Here is a 21,709-nt window from a genome sequence, read left to right on the forward strand (position 1 = left end):
ATAATTGCATGTAGTTCTGGTATATACAGAAGTTACTTTTATAAATGAAAATAGAACACACAGTGATATTAGATAATTTAAACCCTCAAGCCTGAGAACTTCTATAATGCAGCAAAGATAACAACACAAAACATATTGAGTGTGTTCACATGTACCACCTCCTACTCTTCCTATGTGCAAGTACACAAAAACATATCACTGCCACAGGTAATTCATACGTTCTTTGGATATAAGGAACAAGGAGTATGTCTATCTATTTATTTATCGTAGTATTGGCAAATCCTACCAACATATAGATGTACATAATGATGGGTGAGAACAGGAAATTCTGCTAGTGCCTTGCAGCTGGTGTGATGCACGTAAATGTAAGGTTCTAACGTGATGGAGCTCCCGCTCACTTTGCACATTTCTCACGAACAATACAATCATTCCCTAAAAAAGATAGGAATTAAAGATTTCTTTTTTTACTCTTTGAGGACACTGCCAATCTTGCATCTGTTTTTGAGCTGATTATGAGACCATTTGCCATTTCAGCTGAAAGTGTCCCTGTGCGTTAAAACTGTCCAAGAGTTCTATGTGGTTTTTTTTCTTACTCAGGAAGAGTTTCCTTGTCCTGATGATAAGGTTACAAATATGATATCAATGTTTTGATCGACATATGTGTGTGAAAAGCTTTTTCCGATTATGAAACTAAACAACTCACGATTATGAGGCAACCTGAGTGATGAGAGTCTGTGAAATTGTCTGCATCTGCCAACAGTTGGTACCAGATAAAAAAATTTATTAAGTCTTCAGCATGCCAAAAATAATTAATTAATACAGAAAATTCGTTTTTCTTGTGACCTATGTTGCTGAGAAATGTGAAATAGGAAACATGAAACAAAGCTGCTTGCAAGCCATTAAGTGTTCCTTACATAAGTGCACTTTCATCTAAATGTAGCACGTTTGCAGTTTCCCCTCCTCCACTTCCCCCTCCCCCTCCACTGGGCAGAGAGTGTTACCTGGCTGCACACTAGCTCCACTACGATTCAACAGAGCTCCACAAGTGTGCAAAAGCACAGCACAAGTGCAGAATTCTTGGGAGTCCCTAATTAAAAAAAATATATAGTTGCAACATTTCTCTTGACAACATGTCATCTGTTACCCAGTAGTTTAGTTCAGTAACACTATGTTGAGGATGCTGCATGCACAAACAGATCCACAGATGCCAAAACCAGTAATTCACATTTTAAATTGTATGTAGTCTTGCTAGACAGTAAACCATTTTTAATAACACAATTTACCATAAAGTCTGGCGCAGTAAGATCTGTGATTTAATTTGAAAGTAGCACAGGTATTTCAAATATTTAATAAGTGTCAAGAGTGCCCATGCTGAATTCTCCAAGCCTATATAATTTCCATTAATTTATTGTAGAATTTAAAAATGGTTGTGTGGACCATATTATATCTTTTTAATTTACAATAATCAAAGCTGTATTAAAAAAAAAAAGTATTGTTACAGTGACCACTGAAGATGGTTTAAAATAAAACAAAATGTGTCTGGTCATTATAAGACTTTTATTACAGTTGCTAAAGACAGCAATTAAGCTATACAGCTTGTACAATAACTCATTTACTGAAACTGGCCCCAATTGTTTTATGCCACATGTTGTACAAGACACAGCTTGCTCTTTACCTTTAGGAGATATTGAAGTAATTAATGTCATGTGATTTGGGCTAAAGACATATTAGCTACACAACTCTGTACTTTGTCCTGAATAAGGAGACATAGTCAGGAATAGTAGTGTAAGTTGTACTAAAAGAAAGTGTGATATTACCATTTTAGCCACACTAATATAAAGATGAAACACATTGGATACCCTAAGTAATTTTAAATGGTTCTGGGTATCAAAACAAAATTTATAATCAATGATACTGCACAGAGGGGCAGTACTGATAACACTTATGTTTTGTGACTGCTTGAAATACAATTGAATCAAATAAGACTGATTCTTTCAAGCAATATTTGCTGTCATTCTTTGCATGAATTGTATGTGTAGATTTTGTAGGAATCCCTTAGCAGTGCAAACTATTGCTATTCTGTAAATCAAAAGCAGAAATTTAATCTCACTGTCTTTATATTTTTGTTCTCAGTTGGGTTAAGCTTATGTGAACTAGGGGTTTGTTTTGTTGATTGATAAGTTATTCTTTTGTATATAGATGTGAGTAGTCCACAAGTGTTCAATTAATAACATATGTATTAAAAAATTATCTATCGTTCAAAATCAAAGGTTTCCTCAAAATATGAAGTCCTTACAAAAAGGCTGGGTATCAAATGAAAGTATCTCACACAGGAGAAATCTGTCTGTTTCTTACACAGAAGATACTGGAGAAGCTTCAGAACTATTTAATCTTTCAAGGAGACCACATGTGAATCAGATTTTTGTAATGTTATTACTTATGGAGTTTATAACTCAAATATCAGTCTTCCAGAAAAGTTTTATATGACTCACAGAAATTATTCAGAAAATTATGTTGATGTTTTCTGAGTGCATTTAACTTACTAAATACGGAACAGATTTTTTGATGGGCCACATGGCTCTGGTAGTGTGTTATCCTGGCACGTGAGTGGCCCTGCTTCAATTCTCAACCAATGGAAAGTTTTAAACAAAAGTACATGTTCTATGAGCATTTCCATGAAATGTAAAATACGTGAAGATGACAAAAATTAATGTTTTTTTTTAATTATTATTATTTACAAAATCTTTATTCGTGTTCTTTTATAAATGATCATTAATTAAGGTTTTATATTTGCAATGAAAATTGGAATATTGTGAACGGTATGTGATTAGAAAGAAGAATACATGCATTTCTTATAAAACATGACAATTAGGTGTATGACAATTGGCATATATTTGAAGAATCTTTTACTTAAATCATGTAGGTACGCGAACTTAACTTAAGGGAGGGGGGGGGGGGGAGACAGAAACAAGTCTCAAACTGGTGATCCAGCGATTACCGGTCTCATGTGCTCAGGTTTTTTTTACATTTCACAGAAATGGTCATAGAACATGCACCTTTGATTAATAATTTGCATTGGCTAGGAACGGAATCCCAGGTAGCTCATGTGTCAGGCAAGTATTCTACCACAGTGCCATGTGGCCCATCAATAAATCAATCTGCCTTTAATGAATTAAAGGCACTCGAAATACTTAAGTCAATTTTCTCGATATTTTTTTTAAAATTGCTTTGGGGGATTGGTGTTTGGGTTCTGAACTTCACTTTCCATAAATACAGTAGGACCTTGATAATCAAGGAGGCTTGGGGATCTGTCAATGCTGGATTATGAAATTTTCTGGATCATCAAGGCCATTTTTAAAAACCTGCTTTAAGAAAAATAGTTTTAACATACAAAAACAAGTAACTGTTATTTATGGAACACAACAGGAGAGATTACAATGCAGAAATTATTACTTCTCTGTAAGAGCAAAGTTTAATTAAGTCTAATACTGGACTGCACTATTAAATCAGTTTAGTGCTCATAGTTTTAGAAAAGTTCAGTGTAAGTAAATGATTTATGTAGCCCAGCTACAAAATAAAATAAGAATCATTTATTTGAAAAGATCAATGAGCTTATTAATAAAAACTATTACCAAGAATTTGGTGCAGTGTAATTGGAATCAGTGTCTCTAGGAGTAGCACACATATCTGACATTGTCAAGGGCATGAAATATATTGGGTTGGTAGCTAAGACTGATGATTTAACAGAAATTTTGTTCTGAGCCCTCTGGAACATTGCAGAATGATAACTTGTTTCTTAGATTGAGCTATTTTCTGACTAAAATTATTTTTTGTGATGTGCAGATTCATAACTACAGAAGCGTTGTATTGTTGGTCACTCTCAGCGAATTACACAAAAGTGCTTTAGGCTTCTGAAGCCTTGGCCCAATAGATTGGAACTGTGGGTGTTGGTACTTCGTCACTCCAGTTTCTGGTGCCATTTGTGGGTTGAAAACACTTTGTAATACCTCATCACCAGTCAGCTCTTCTTTGATAGCTAAATCTTTCAATTTTGATTCACTTTCCAACTTCTGCTGAAACTGCACTCATTCATTAGTGGATGCTGAATTCAGCCCTCATACAATTTCTGAGCGATTGCTTGTCAATTTGTTGTTTACATCGTTTTCCATCTCGGCTGTTTCGACCAATTATGCCAAAGGTTTCGCCTGGCCTAACAATGCAACTTCTTATCTTGGCATGAATGTAATTGCTCAGTGAGGCAGAAACTTTTTACAGGCCAGGCACCGCTCCGAATAGTTCCAATGTTTGTTGAAGCACTAAGCTAAAATTACAGGAAAATTTAAGATGTGTGCCAGACTATCAGGTATGCTGCATTATCAAACGCTGAATTATTGCAGTCTTACTGCATACAAAATTACAAAAATTCAATTATTGTGTGGTCTGCTTGTTAGTATTAAACTTCACAGAGAGGGTGTGGTGGTGGTGGTGGCGGCGGCGGCGGCGGCGGCGGCAGTTAGAGAGAGAGAGAGAGAGAGAGAGAGAGAGAGAGAGAGAGAGAGAGAGTGTGTGTGTGTGTGTGTGTGTGTGTGTGTGTGTGTGTGTGTGTACACCATTTGTGATAGTTATGTGCCTACAATGATGTCAGCTCAACAGGTACATCATGAATGGAGAGCTGGGTTAACACGTAACACTGGGTGCTTTTTTCGCAATCGAGGCGGGTTTTTAGTTTTTTAATATATTAACCAATGATTGCTGATATGTTGAAGGTTCTTGAATGGAAAGCCATTATGTACAGTTTATCTGGTAGGTGGTGGGTACAGAATATTATAAATTGTAAACATATTATTGGTAGTGTGTTTTACAGTCTTCATCTCTTAGGTAAAAGTAGTTGTATGGAATGAAATAACTTAATCCACTTACGTTTAGAAACAAATAAAATCAGAAAGACTTAAAAGTTGTCTCGTTACTGGTTGTGATGTGATGTTAATGTAATCAAACTGTGCAGATGACTATCCAGTGGCTACCAGAAGAATGGTTGTTGAAATAATAAAATACAGTACATCCTAGGTCAGTTAAAATAGGCAACTCTTGTGCATTTCTAAATCACACAAAACTTTAGAGCATTGTGGTGCAGTGGTAACACACAGTGGGTTTCCTAAATCACTTTAGGCAAATGCAGGGATGGTCCCTTTTACAAAAGGACACAATCAGTTTTCTTCCCTATCCTTCCTTAATCTGTCTTTGTGTTCAGTCTCTAATGACCCCGAGATTGTTCAACCCTAATTCTCCATTTTTCAAAGAAAATTGAAACATGTCTAGTTTAACCATTTGTGAGTTACGTATATTAACTGCATATCACTTTACTAATAAAAGTGATAATACACTCAAATTCAGAGTAATTTCATATACAAACTGTTTTTGTCACAAAAATTTTACTACTAGACAACCTGTGATTCCACGTGTTTAGTTGCAAAATAAAATGACAGTTTTCTTCACACAAATACTATCTGTCCTATCTATATCACAAAAAACACGAAAAAACACCTCTACACCCCTGCAGTATCTTGAAAGAGAATGTGAACCTTGCTTTTTTAAAGGTTACATAGTGAAGACAGACAGAATGTTTAGGAAGACATGGCTGAGAGAGTAATGAGGAGATGACTCAGTGAAATGTTTGTATGAAAGTTAATATTTGCTTAAAATATTTGTTCATAGTAAGAGCTCCTCTGACTCTTGATTGTGAATTACCTATTCTTTGGCTTGATACATTCCCACTGATTGAAATTTTATATCTGTGATAAGTGATTTCATATCTCCATATTATGTATAACAATTTTAGAATGTTTTGTGTCAACAGGAGGCTGCAGCGCTTGGACGGAAAGTAGCAGTATGCGATTTCGTCAAACCTTCACCCATGGGAACAACATGGGGTCTTGGAGGTACATGTGTTAATGTGGGTTGTATCCCCAAAAAACTTATGCATAGAGCAGCCCTTCTTGGACATGACATAAAAGAAGGCCCAGCATTTGGTTGGAGAGTGTCTACAGACAGTGAGTTGGTTATTTTATACCATTTTTCTTCATTTGAAATCCATGTTGCATGGAGCATTCTGGAGGTGGCCGTTATCCTGTAATGGATATCAAGTGGATCCTGTAATGGGTATCAAGTGGGTGGTGGTGGTGGTGGTGGTGGTGGTTTTTTATTTTTATTTAATTGTAGTAAGGAAATTGAGATCTGAACTGAATTGCTACATAACTAGTGTCATGCTGTTGATTCTCTCTGTAATAAAGGGGAGTTTAATGGTGATAGTGAGAGGAGGCAATGGTAGAGGTGTGAAGCAGACTTTTTTGTGCCAATGGGGAAAGGGGAGGTGTCAGCATCACAAAAAATGTGTATTATATCTTAAAGAAAATTTTTGATAAGGTGCATAAAGTATTGAGTCAAGCATTGCTTCACATTTCAGTGTGCTGATAATTTCACAGTGCAACACCTGTTGAAACTGAAGCATTTAGTTCATAAAATCAATTGATACATTTTCACAGATTACACATTTTACCCCAAAACCACATGCAATCTTTCTCAATGTGTTCCTTCAGCTCACCAGTGGTCAGATTCATGCTTAAGTATATGTTAATTCTATGAAGGAACAATAGTACTCCCTGTTAGTAGCCATACTTATTCTGAAAAATCTTCCTCTTGAGCAAACTTGTCATTTGTGGTAAACATGCCTGAGTGCTTAGTCACTTCAGCACACAGCCAGCTTTGCCACTGAAATTATCCAAGCATCATGTTTCACAAGCATATTTCCTGTGCTTTCTAAGACACCTCCAAAACTTCTGGTTAATTGCAGAAGGTGTAAAAAGTTTTGTCACTGAAATGTATTTTGGCCCATAGCGTATCAACAAAGTTTTTTTCTGCCACTACATACCCAATCTGGTTATCAGTAAACTGCATTGTCTCAGAAGCTCCTGTTTAATCACCTCTGCCTTATTTGTCACATGTCAAAGAAACAACATTTCATCTTGGTGCATTGTCAGCTCATATGGAAACTTGTTCCGCAGACTCTGTAGTTAGAGAAGTGCCAGTAAGAGCTGGCTCATCCTCGCACCACAGTGTGAGCGTGTGGCTAGCTAGTTGTGTGCTAGTAATCCCTTTTAGAAATAAAGTAAAGGACTAAAGCTACTGATGGTAATCGGCTCTCACCAAGTCAAATTTTATAACCCACTGTAATAATGTGGATGTTTATGCATCTTGTTGGCTCTCACCAATTTTTTTTTTTTTTTTTTTTTTTTTTTTTTTTTTTTTTTTTTTTTTTTAAATTTTCAAAGAATCCTTTATTGACGGAAAAACTGCAATGAAAGTAAGCATCCAAATACATGTACCTTGCATATAATTTTCTATAGATGATTAGAATAAGCAAATAATGCTTTCAAATGAAGTTTCCACTATATTTAATTTGTATTTCATGTTTAAATTATTTACATATTAGACACAAGAAACTAGTTCATTCATGATAGTACTTTTTCCATTTAAAAGAAGTTACACTATCTGGTACTGAGTACTAATGATTTAAAGACTTGCCTTTGGATTGAACTGTGTAAGCTTATCAATGTGGAATCTATGTCCTTCATTCTGGGAAAAAAGTTCCTCCAACAGTTAAACTGACTGTAACATAAACATAATTGTGGATGCAGCTTTGTGAAGTCAATGAAATTTGGACCAAGGAAAATCATTATTGGAACCTGTAATAATGTTGTTACACTTATTGTGCAACTGCTTGTTTCTGTATAGGTCTTAGTTCTAACTGCAGTTGTTTCCATGCCAACGGCAAAGGGAGGTGAATATATATTTAACATCACATGTATTTTGTGAAAGCCCTGGAAATGGCATCTTGAAATATGACTAGATTGTTGTAATGTTTCTGTACCTTTCATAACATAGATCTGCTCATATTGTTAAAGATGATGACTGGGAGCAAATAATGCTCTGGACATAAGCACATTTTGCTGTTTAGAATATACACTACGAATAACATCTTTGTAGCAAGTTAAAATAATGTGCTGAAGAGCATCCACAAAAATTTAAGACTTCCAAATCTGATTTCCATTTGACATACAGTTTCAACTTGTCTCACAAATGTTAAGAAAATGTTTTTATTTAAAACTGGTCTACTCCACAAAAGGAGATCACTGTTGTTCGAAATTGAAATATTTTTAACTGTGACACCAGATTCAAAATATCAAGTGTTCCATAGTATCAGTGATACAGGCCACATATTAAAGCCATTGATTTTTCAGTTCTGTTACCATTAATATCCGTTGATAAATCTTCCTCTTTAAAATTCAGAGATACCTTTCAGATCATACCTTGGCTAGGACAGTGTATTTAACAGTAATATGGTAAATCTTCATAATAGCTTTGCAGGCATTTCTGAAAGGCTTTTTCTGGAAACATTTCAGCCCATATCTACAAATAAATCTTGTTTCAGGAGCTACTGTACTCATTGCTTCTCCCACACTGACACTCCTTTCATATAAATTCTGTTGATGGAGAATGTAGTGTGTTGCAAAGATCTCTTGCAAAAAAAAAACAAAAAAAAAACAAACAAAAGTCTTATCTATTCACAGTAGTCACTCTGTCCCTAGAAAAGAGGGCCTTTCATTGTAGACCCCACATTTTCCATACTATTACACACAAAGAATATCTGCCCCTGTTTACAAAACTATTTGCATTTCTTTTGATAAGCTCGGGTACCTTTGGTTGTGTATGGCTTGCACCAGTGACACACACACACACACACACACACACACACACACACACACACACACACACACACACACACTCTCTCTCTCTCTCTCTCTCTCTCTCTCTCTCTCTCTCTCTCTCTCTGCAGCACCCCACACATAACACACTTTTAACGGTGTATTTGTTCTCTTCTTATTGTAACAGTTTTACTTATAGATCTTTTTTATTTTATGTGACTCTGTGAAATTATTGCATATTGTTTTATATACATGTGATTGGAAACAGTCTGAAAAAGGTTGTAAGTGTGTTGCAGCGTAGGTTGTGCTGAGAAATAATTGTTGAGGTAAAAATTTCATATGTTACGCTGTTTTTGAACTCGATTAGCATTGAAGGTAGTGAATCAGGCTGTTGCATATGCACATTAAAGTGGCTTGCCAGGTACAGCTAGTGTCAGTTGGTCTCACGGTGTAGATGTCAGTACACGAGAAAGCTGCTCAGATTTGATCCTTACTACCATCTGATGTCCAGTTTTTGAATCACTCTCTTGTTTGTTTTTTAGAAAACCAAAGAAAGAACAAATTTGGCAACATCATTTCTGGTGGGCCACTTGAATTTTTGTATGTAATGGTGTGATAGCTTAACTTCAGTGCTAATTAACTCTGAAATGATGCAAAGTATAGAATTTTTTTTCTTAACAATTATTTCTCAGCACAACCTACTCTGTAACACCCTTACAAGCTTTTACTGTTTGTGACCACCCTCTATTCATTACAACACTTACTTGTAACCGTTTCAAATGCCAGGGTGCTTCTCACTTGAATAAACAAATAAGAACAAATCTTTGTAGTTATGTGGTAGCCCCGTAGCAGCATTTGAGGCTCTTAAATTCCTCTGAAATAAGTAGGGTTTGTGTCCCCACAACACCATTTTTTATGTTTTATTGTTTGTTGATGTGTTGCAAGCATAACATGAAATAGCAAAGGTATGCTGAACATAAAACACTTCGCCACTGGCAGATTTATGACAAACAGTCATTTACTGCCAAGATGTTTCAGCATATGCTGTTAATGAGATCATGTTGCTTTCAGTGCACATGAAGGGGCAGCCAGGTGCAATGTTCAGCTCACTGTACCCAGAAGTGGCACAAGCGGTGGCATACTACAGTGGTAAATGGCTGGCTTTAAGGGTTGTGCTCAGGAAAGGTGTCAACACCTCAGCAAAACAGCCTGTAATAGATGATACCTGTGTGAAACATTGATTTTTGAACACCGTCCACCTCAAGAATGACCAATTTCTGTGGATGCTGTTACAGAGGCCCTCTTATGATCACTGACTGTATAGGCTTGCCTTTGCTAAAGTGAAGTGAATGATATCAGATGGGACAGAGATACTTAATTTATGGTCATCTCAGTACACATCAGTATGTGCAGTTCCTGAAAATATTATGGTGCCAAGTGTGAGGATTCTCCATCCCAGCGGAGTAATCCAGTTCCAGAAGAACTACTCACTGGTTCACACAAGTCGAATCATTCGGCAATGATTTTCATGTTAGGCTGCCATCGACGCGATTGGTTGGCGTTTTAGAGCACTGGACTTAACTCCAATTGAAAATTTGTTGGCACAAATGAAGCACCACGAGAACTTAAGAGTGGCCACATGCACATCTGACCAACTGTGGGACCTAGTGTTGGATACATGGGAGAGTCTTGTGGATGATATGACGTATTTCCAGAGGCTGGCCACCTCTGTGCCTCATTGGATGAGGTAGATAATTGCTGCCAATGGTGGGTGGACCTCATCTCCGATGTGAAACTTCCCTTGTCTCACATTACTCCACTTCGTATTACACATTTGATATAATTGTACATTTGTTAACTGGAAATTCACATTAAGTCATTTCCTTTTATATTTTATTCATTGATTTTTCTGCTGCTTAACACTTAATGACTGTAAATTTTACACAAAGTGCAAGCAAGTCATTTGGAATCAAAATAGAAATTATGTCCTAATATAACAAAGTCAGAGAAAACACTTAATATCAACTAATATAAAAACAGGTAAACCCTAAAATAATAATATTCTCTTCCTTTCTGCATCTGCAACATTTTCTGTGTTTGTTATGTAAAAGAAGTGCCAGCAGGGCATACAAAAGCTCTTTCAAGTTAACATTCTTCTGTAGTCCAAGGATAGCATTCCAATCACTGTTCCCATTTCTCTCTGTTAATCTTCAGAATATGCATTCAGTATATCCTCCTTCAGACTGCACATTTGAAGCATTGGCCTCAACTGAACATGTATCAGACTGTGAATGACTGAAAGATTGTTTTCTGTTTTTGTCTTGTTCCATTTCTTTGAATTGTTTCAAATGTTCCCTGCATGGAGACGATGTTAGTGACTTAAGTGATTCAGAACATGCTGATTTTACTATATCAGGTGGCTCCTGATGTGGATTGTATGGCTGGATACCATTTGGACTCACATTTACTCTGTTGTTTCAGTCTCGTATGTCAAACTCTTGGTGTATTACAAAGGCATTCTCTCTAAGTATATGCCTGTTACATGGTAAGAGTCCCATTTTCCAGAGGCTGTTCATAGCATTTTCCATTGTTGTTGCTTTCAAGTAGGCTGTAATCAATGAAGAGGCTACTATTTGACCTCGGTTATTTGCCGACCAACTTCCTATTTCTTGGGGATAGTGCATTTTAAACATTCCCATGTGTTCCACGCAAGAGGCTGCATTTTATGCGTGAAGTGGTGTGATAAACACATGACGTGGACACAGTTTTCTCTTGTTACGTCTAAGACACAGGTTGATATTATGCCCATCAGCTATTAGCACAACAGTATCACCACCAGGTGGCTTCACAAACTCCATAGAAATTTTAAACTACTTACAAGTAAACCTACCCAAGAGATACACTGTGATTTTGATCACTTTTGAATATGTTTTAGTTGTAAGGTACCTCTTATTTGCAGGTAAGAGTGCATTTTACTTTATTTCCAGTTTTGTTATTCCACATAAGTCAAGTGAATGTATCAGTGCGCACAGAGTAAGGAGCGAGTGGTAGGTTCCCACACTGGCTAGCAGAGGCAATTGGCAATCTGGCACTTTCAGAGCCAGTGGATGAGGTGCTGATGCAGAACCTGCTCATGATATCGGCAAAGAGATTTATAGGGAAAGTACATTTATTCCGGCACAAATCAAGTAGTTATTAATGAATATTTGTTAACAAAACTTGTCTTTTACTGCTTAGACATTAGGAGGGGTCTAAGGGTCATAAATACCGTATTTCAGTAATTTTACGAAGCCAGGAAACATTGATATTAATAAATAAATGAATAACTTTGGCATAGCCAAAGATGTAGGATCTTATACAAACTATACTGACTGTACCCTCAAGTTACAGACTGTGCGCAGTAGGATGCCTTTCAATCTAGTCATGCAGTAGACCATACTGTCGTACTGTTAATAGTTAGCTTATAATCAGTGTGAAAAAGTTAATTTTACCATGTTTCTTAAATACATGCATCATAATGGCATCCCATGTACAAATTATTTGCCCCCCCCCCCCCCTCCCAAAAAAAACCTTCATTCCAGTTCATTATGTAAAACATATACAGTATTATTGCACTTTCAGAATACGACAGTGCTACAATGGCTCTGCAAGGGAACATAAAACTAAGAGAATATCTCCACATAACTGTTGGGAAGAATTCGTATGCAGCGGCTCACTAAGTCAATTCAAGGATGGACTGCCTTAATTATCGCAGAACTCGGGTGGGAAAGCATGGCCAATTATACTGTATGCCACTTATACCACCACCTAAGGCCCGAGTGAGGTGGTGCAGTGGTTAGCACACTGGACTCGCATTCGGGAGGACGATGGTTCAATCCCGCATCTGGCCATCCTGATTTAGGTTTTACGTGATTTCCCTTAATCGCTCCAGGCAAATGCCGGGATGGTTCCTTTGAAAGGGCACGGCAGACTTTGTTCCCCGTCCTTCCTAATCCAATGAGACCGATGACCTCTCTGTTTGGTCTCCTCCCACAAACAACCCAACCCCCCTCCCCCCCACACCACCACCACCACCACCACCACCACCACCACCACCTAAGGACTCACCAGCTAAATGGCGACATCTCTAGAGGTGGGGGGATTCTTGTATAGTGTAGAGCAAACTAAGACTCGTTACTTTATATATACTCATTCAGACGTTTATGGGGTGAAACACCACCTTAAAGTTTAGTTTAATATTTCTGAATGGATATTATTGAACCAGTAACAGATTTTTAAAAAAATTCAAATAAAAGTTCTGTTGTTTTTAATGTTTGTTACAGTGGTGCACCCAAAGTTGCCATAAAAGTCTTCCCTCTTTTTTTTTTCCCCCCCCCCGAAATCCTCTCCCTTTCCCTATTTCGTTTCTTGTTTTGACATTTGACTAGTAGCAAAACATATAGCATGATTAATACCAAAATCAGTCATATACGATGAAGTATTTCAAAGATGAATTTGTCAGAAATAAGCTAAAAATCTCTGTATCACTATATGCACATGTGATGAGTGTGCTTCAGTGCCAGTTGTCATTTAATGTCGTTTAATAAGTCTCTCCCATGTGAATAGATTCTAAATGCATATTCTGCATATATTGTTCTGTATACATATTTTCTTCTAATTTTATGAAATATAAAATATCTTGTGGTGTTTTCTTTTGTGTGCAGTGTAATATATATTTTCATGTTGCAGCCTTTTCAGATTTAATTATGTCATTTATTTGTGTGAAGTGCATCTTTGGAATACCACTTCATTATTTATGATTGAACTTGGGATTAATGATGCTATACGTCTTGCTATTTGAGAAACGTTGAAATGAAAACAAAGCAGTGGGTGGAGGGTGAGATTTTGAGGGGGGGAGAAAAAAACTTTTTGGAAATTTGTGGTAAGGTCTTGTGGGACCAAACTGCAGAGATCATTGGCACCTAAGCCTACACATTACTTAATGTAATTAAACTAACTTACGCTATATATATATATATATATATATATATATATATATAAACACACACACACACACACACACACACACACACACACACACACACACACGCGCGCGCAAAAGGAAGGGAGGACTCGAACATGTCAAAGTTGATCGAAATTGCAGTGTATCCCTTGGGTTGATTTACTTGTTAGTAAAACCATGACTCTGAATAATCCACTTATCAGAGTTTCAAGCTGAATACCCTGATATGTAATAGTGTGTCATAATATGCAATACAGTCATGTATTAGGACACCCATGGTATCGCTTATTACAAATAAGCCATCTTGCTTTACAAACATAGCCCCGTAGTTACGTTACTCGAGGACAAGTCATTATAGTAACTGAAAGAGTACTTTGTGAAGAATATAATCAGAAGGACAGTGTTGCAACAGCTACTCAGCTTCAGATATTAAATCCCTATAAGCACATTTGTTCAAAAAACATGAAATTCAACAGTTTTAAAATAAAGGTCTCTTGACAGTGTGCAGCTCAGTAATGGTATTACCGTCACTGTTCTACGCCTCAGGTGCTGTGAGAATTGTTCTGATATTTCCCAGCAAACCTGAACACCTACTTCAATCAGAATCTAGCTATCTCACATTAGTGAACTCTCCCATAATATGTACCCTTCCTCTGTATTCAAAATTGCTTTCAGTAATGGCAGCATAATTTGAGTAAATTAAAAACAGTGTCAAATTGGAAAATAAATAGTCATTTTCCCAAATTAGAATTTAATTTTTTCTGTTGCAGCTGCTTTTCTGTTCTGCCTACTACTTCTGTGAATAGTTGTATGCATACAGACAAAACTTGCCCTTCATCAGTTTAATTTGGACAAAATTGTTTTTCAAATTAATAGTCACAAATTTTAGTGTTCCGTGCTCAAAGGACAAAAGAACTGATGTTGAGCTTGGTCCTTACATGTGAGTGGGTAATTTGAAAGTTTTCCAGTACTAGTTTCGTTCATGCCAAAGAATTGAATAATTATTCGATTAGTTTGCTGTTTCCTCAGTTTTAAATGTGAGCTTTGCAAAAAAATAAACACAGTACTGAGTGGCTATACCTAATCACTGCTATGCCCGTTTTCCAAACGTTTCACACATATATCAGATGAAGGAATGCATGGTTCTGAAATCTGACATATCTTTTGAAGTTTTCTTTTATTATTTGAATAAGAGTCAAACTGTAATGAGGAGGAGTATAGTAGCATAAAGGATGCATCATTAGATAAGTGAAAAATTTGTACTTAATGACAAGCAGTGGTACAAATAGAGAGTTGTGTTTCACATTACTCCAACATTGGTGAAGGAAAGTGCATTTTGTTCTGCTACTCAAAGCTCTGATAAAATACTTTTATAGTGAAGTGTCAAATAGCGAAACAGTTAATATTTCTGAAGTATTTGCTTCCACTGTTTAAATATATCGGCAGTTCAGTGGTATTTAATTTTAGAGGGCAGTGACATTCCACCTACTGAATATCTGTACTCCATGCATTTCTAATGGTCAACAATCAGACCAGGGAAAAAGCAATAAATTATATGCTTCGGGGAAGTCTTCAATATTCCAGACAACATGTAATAAAAATGAAAGCCAACATTCAATATGTGATCAAAAGTATTTGGGCACCTGTTAGTGGACATCACTATGGAGTGTGTCCACCCTTTACCTTTATGATGGCATCAACTCTGCTAGAGACACTTTCAGTAAGAATGGCACCTGACTTTTCCTCCAGATAAACAAGAAAAAGTAGTGATGTTGATTCATTGGGTTCATATCATAGCTCTGGGCATGCCAGTTCATTTCAGAAAAGTTATTGTCCCCAAACCATTGCTTCACTAAGGCAGGGTGCATTGTCATGCTGATGCAGCCATTGCCCTGAGCTGTTCCTCTGCTGTGCATGGTACAAAATGTTGTAAAATATATTCATAGCTTTCCGCATTTAGCATTTGCTCAAGCACAGTAAGAGGACCATACCCTAACCTGGGAAAACATCCCATACCATAACACTTCCTCCTTCATACTTCACTGTTGGTAACACACATGATAGCAGGTAACATTCTCTAGGCACTCACCAAACCAAAACCCTTCCATCAGATTTCCACAGAATATAGCATAATCCATCACCCCAAATCACTCATTTCCAGTTGTACACTATCCAATGGTATTGCTTAGCACTGACTATAGAAATGTGTGGCCTTTGAGGAGCTGATCAACCATTGTACCCCATTCTTTTTAACTCATTACTCAGTCATTGTGCTATCTGGCCTGATGGTAGCACTTTGGAATTAATGAGTGATTCCTTTTGCTGATTTCATGCAATTTTTACAACCACTTTCCACAATGATAAACGGTCCAAGTCTGTCAGTAAATGAAGACTGCTGGTCTTGGTTTAGATTTGGTTGTTTAATCACATTTTCACTTCAGTCACATCGTGAACAGTCAAGATGGGCAGCTTTAGAATGTTTCAAATGTCCTTGATGGATTCGTTACTCAGGTGACATCCAGTGACTAGTTAATGTTCGTACTCTTTAAGCTGTCCTGACCTCACCCATTCTGCTGTTGCGGCTTCTCTACCGATGACAAAATACTCCTTGCCTCTTTTTATAGTGGTGGGTCCACCTCTTGTGACATGTAATGGTCAATTCCGTGTTATGTAGGGGTGTCCTCTCTTTCTCTCTCTCTCTCTCTCTCTCTCTCTCTCTCTCTCTCTCTTTTAAAGTTACTCGCTCTCATCAGTCCATACATGTAGGCTAATCTCGGGAACTGTTGTAGGGATTTTGATCCAGTTTTGACTAATACATACTCTGAAAAAGATGCTATTTTCACCTAGTGAATTGTTGGTTTAGTGGTAGAGCAGGTGGCTTGGAACCAAAAAGTTATGGGATCAAATCCCACGTATATCACTTTTTTTCACTTTGCCGTTTAACTTAGCAGTCATCTCTCAGTGATGTGGGGATAAAATACAATGACAATTTCAAGCTACCAATTTCCAGTCCCTCAAATTAGCAGTCGCAATTCACACACTCAATTTACTGCAAATTCTTCGAACAACAGGCACTGTGTTTCAGAACTTTGAAGTATCTGTGATGTGAAATAATCAATTATGTTTAAACAATAGTTTCCTTTGCATCATTAGACAAAAATGTAGTAGTTTTTTTTACTTCATGTAAAATGTTTTCCAATAAACTACTTCAGCAACTTTGCTTCATTTACACATAGTACATTCTTTCAGCAGTGCAGATGATGACTCAGCTTTCTGCCTCCCTTGAACTGAACCTGGAGGTGGACATAATTCTTTGCGTGGGAGGGTGAAGAAGTCCGCCATTAAGACTTCATAATAAAGAATTAAGACAATGAGTCTCAACAATGCATCAAAGTGCGTACTAAGCATCACAAAAGGAGTGCTGTAACATGAGCTAAACATGTACATCTTGCATGGTTTTTCTTATTTTTTCTTTTATTGGTGCCATCTTGGCCAGCCTGCTAATACATATTGAATCACTCACGCCCACATATGCCTACGATTCACATTCAGTATATACATTGGTTGTAAGCTTATTACTTACATTATGATATGCTCCCATCATTGTCGTGAGATGTCATTCCAAATGCAAATTCAATATGGAACTCTTAACATTTATACCTCCAAACAACTTTCCTGCCATGCGCCGCTTACATCGTGTAAGTTATATGAAAGTGATGATGATATTCACTGAAATTTATTCGCAACTCTGCACAACGGCATGCAGACAAAATATGCTATACCACACAACTCGTTTGGCCATACATACAAAGCCAGGTCAGGTCACTATTATGGCTATATTTAGTCATTTGAACCAGTATGAAATCCCAACATGTAGGGAACCACTTAATCTGTATCTGACAATCATTGCAAACTAAAATAAGTAATGTTTCCAGTTAAAATAAGTAACTGACCCATGTGCCAGTGACTTTTGAAATATCACGTGCATCCCAAGCAGGAACGATTGAATTTTGTCTCCAGTATGAATTTTGTAGCATTGTGCTGAGCAAACCCATAGTACCTCGTTAGTGATGTGTTGCCCACAAATTATCATTTACATGTGCAAATGTTAGGAACTCAATATTTCCAGGTTGATCATTACTTCAGTAAAGTTGTAGACACCAGCAGAACCCCTGCTCCCATGAGCTCGCAACTCTGCTGTGAGCCTGTGATTGTTGAATGCTAGACTCTTGTCTTTAGCTGTACCGTTTCCCTTTTCATGTTGCAAATATAATCTCCTGATGTTGTGTATATTGCCCCAGCCAGAAATGACTAGGTACAGACGTGGTGAATCTGGGAACTCTGAGCAGAGAACAGATAAACATTACCAGTGCACTGGAACCACAGAATCTGGGTACTCTTCAGCAACCATTATTAGCAATGGTGGTGAAACACTGTGTGCCACAGGGAGTGGGCATCTTGGCTTAATTGTCCAGTTCACAAGGAAGATATAAATCTCTTTAAAAAAATCTCAACCTCTAGGTGGGCTGGTTGCTGGAGACTGAATGGCCCCATCAATCTCTAAGAAATTCAGACAGATATGATCCTAAATCGTTGCCCTCCCTAGGAACATCTTGGGATAAATGTAGGGCTTCACAATGACAGGATCCATATTCGCCACATTACTTAGTGGGCAGCAGAACTGATGGGTACTCCTTTCTGGAAACAAAGCCTCTGTTTTTTGTTGAGCACCTCAAGGATAAGTTTGGAGACGTGACAGCGCTGTCCAAAATGCGCAATGGGATGGTTTTGATTCAGGTGGCATCCCCAAACCAATCCTGGGCGTTGCATGCCTGTGACAAGCTGGGTGATATTCCTGTTTCGTTCACTCCCCATAAAAGCCTCAATGTGGTCGAGGGAATTAGTTTTCATCATGACCTCCTGCTGCAGTCAGATGATGAGCTTCGTGCCAATTTAGAACGGTTTCATCCAGCACGTTTCTACATCTACATCTACATCCATACTCCGCAAGACACCTGACGGTGTGTGGCGGAGGGTACCTTGAGTACCTCTATCGGTTCTCCCTTCTATTCCAGTCTCGTATTGTTCGTGGAAAGAAGGATTGTCAGTATGCCTCTGTGTGGGCTCTAATCTCTCTGATTTTATCCTCATGGTCTCTTCGCGAGATATACGTAGGAGGGAGCAATATACTGCTTGACTCTTTGGTGAAGGTATGTTCTCGAAACTTTGACAAAAGCCTTCCTGCAGAGTCTTCCACTGGAGTTTATCTATCATCTCTGTAACGCTTTCGCGATTACTAAATGATCCTGTAACGAAGCGCGCTGCTCTCCATTGGATCTTCTCTATATCTTCTATCAACCCTATCTGGTACGGATCCCACACTGCTGAGCAGTATTCAAGCAGTGGGCGAACAAGCGTACTGTAACCTACTTCCTTTGTTTTCGGATTGGGGACCCAAAGACAACAGGGTTGCTACCAGTGTCTTCATCTTGGCCTTTGAGGGTGATTCATTACCTGAAAAGGTCAAGGTGATGGTGTACCGATGTGACGTCAAACCCTATGTCCCTCCCCCAATGCAGTGCTTTTTAAGTGCTGGAAATTCGGGCACATGTCGTCCCGGTGCAATTCCAGCACCACATGTAGAGACCGCAGACATTCACTGCATCCGAATACTCCATGTGCGCCTCCTCCCACCTGTGTGAACTGTGGAAAGCATCACTCCCCTGCTTGCTGGACTGCCCCATACTTCAAAAGGAGCGGAAAATTATGGAGTAAAAGACCTTGGAAAGGCTGCTTACCGCGAGGCTAAACTCAAATATGAAAGACTAAACACTGTTCCCATGCTATCTTCTTATGCTGCCGCCACAATAGCGTTGCCATCGATGATGCCATTATGCTCGTCATCTAAGGTTACTCCAGTGGGCCCCCAGGGCTGCCCATCTTCCTCCCCCCTCCAGTTGGCTGGGGGCACGTCTTTTTCTGTTGCTCCCAAAGCTTCTACTTTGGGAGCATTGCCCCCCCCTCCCCCCCAAAAAAAATATCTGGGACATCGGTCCCCCCCCCCCCCCTCCCCCCCAGCCAGAGAAGCAGCAGCCTCCTCCGGCTCCAGAAGGGGTCCCTTGGGACTCTACTTTCCATGGTCTCCTCACCCCCCTCTCCCCCACTGGTCCATCGGACACCAGCAAGTGGCTGAAAGAGTCACCGGCTACTGGTCAAAGGGCTTAAAGGTCTTCCTCTGTCACCCCTCCCAGCAAGCCCCTAAGGAGCAGCAAGAGAGAAAAACTTCAAAGTAGTAGTCCTATAAGAAAATAAAGAATCCAATGTCCTCCGCAGCAGCACTCCCCCATGGCTCTGCGTCCAAAAATGAGGTGGAGATTCTGGTGTCCCCTGTGGACCTAGATCTCACTGACACCTCGGATGCAATGTTACTAGATGCCAACACTTAACAAGTGGCGACAGGTGATGCTGAGGGCTAATTTGCCTCCTCGGTCACTCCATGCCTCCCCAGTGGTACTGCGGCATATATATTTTCCCCACCTGGCTGAGTTATGTCAACTTCTAAGCAGTACACTTGCTTCCTGTATTGTCCTTCAGGAGACCTGGTTTCCTGCAATGCGGAACCCCACGCTTCATCGCTATCGGGGGGTACTACAAAAACCATCCTGACTGTGACAGGCTGTCAGGTTGAGTATGCATCTTCGTCGTTACCTCTGTCTGTAGTGAACCTGTGCCCCGTCAAACACCTTCAGAAGTTGTGGCAGTCAGGGTGAGGACAATGCAGGAAATTACCGTCTGCAACATCTACCTCCCTCCAGATGGTGACGCACAGCCCCATGTTTCGCTTGCACTCATTTTGCAACTCCCCCCACCTTTTCTCCTTTTGGGTGATTTTAATGCCCATAACCCTTTGTGGGGTGGAGCCAAGGTTCCTGGCTGTGGCAAAGATGTTGAGGACCTGCTAACTCACCCCGACCTTTGTCTCGTAAATACAGGTGGCCCCACACATTTCAGTGTGGCACTTGACGCATATTCGGCCATTGATCTCTCAGTTTGTAGTCCTGGCCTTCTCCCATCTATCCACTGGAGAGCATATGATGACTTGTGTGGTAGTGACCACTTTCCACTCTTCCTGTCCCTACCCCAGTGTCCCTCATCTCGACACTTGCCCAGGTGGGTTCTTCCCAAGGCTGACTGGGACACCATCAGATCCACTACCAACATTGAGTATCCGCTGAATGCCACCATCGATGAAGTGATCCATCTCATCACTAATACCATTGTTGCCTCAGCTGAATCAGTAATCCCTTGTTCCTCCAGTTTGCCCTGGCGGAAGTCAGTGCCTTGGTGGTCACCGGCAATCACTGCAGCAATTAGAGACCGTAGGTGGGCCCTCCTACATCATAAGCACCACCCCTCCCTGGAGAACCTTATTGCCTTCAAACAGCTCTGTGCCCAGGTTCGCCTCCTAATCAAATGAAGGAAGTAGGAGTGTTGGGAACACTACGTCTCCACCATTGGAACACGAACTACTTCTCCCAGGTTTGGACCAAGCTCCACTGACTTTATAGCTGTCAGAACGCAGCAGGTGTACCTGGAATTTCCAAAAATGGAGCTGTATCTGCCGATCCAGACGTAATTCCAGAGCATCTTGCTGAACATTATGCTCGCATCTCTGCGAATTACCACCCCACCTTTTGTCTCCTCAAACAGAGGGTGGAATGACAAACACCTCGCTTTTACTCCACACCACCCTGAGCCTTATAATGCTCCCTTCAGTAAGTGGGAATTTCTCCGTGCCCGTGACAACTGTCCTGACATATCCCAACCCAGATAGCATCCTTTTGCAAATGCTGCAACAGCAGTCAGCGGATTCCCAATGCCACCTCCTTGCTGTCTTCAACCGTATTTGGAGTTAGGGCGAATTCCCATCACAATGGTGAGAAAG

General features: G+C 39.2%; 1 protein-coding gene across 1 annotated transcript in view; it reads left to right on the forward strand.

The window, feature by feature from the left end:
• Positions 1-21,709, forward strand: part of LOC126183630 (thioredoxin reductase 1, cytoplasmic-like) — a 99,427-nt gene that overhangs the window by 29,632 nt on the left and 48,086 nt on the right. The window contains exon 4 of the mRNA XM_049925753.1: positions 5,858-6,050. Coding sequence (XP_049781710.1) covers positions 5,858-6,050 — 193 coding nt within the window. The remainder of the gene's footprint in view (positions 1-5,857; positions 6,051-21,709) is intronic.

Source organism: Schistocerca cancellata, chromosome 4 (genome assembly GCF_023864275.1).
Source record: "Schistocerca cancellata isolate TAMUIC-IGC-003103 chromosome 4, iqSchCanc2.1, whole genome shotgun sequence".
Lineage (NCBI taxonomy): Eukaryota > Metazoa > Arthropoda > Insecta > Orthoptera > Acrididae > Schistocerca > Schistocerca cancellata.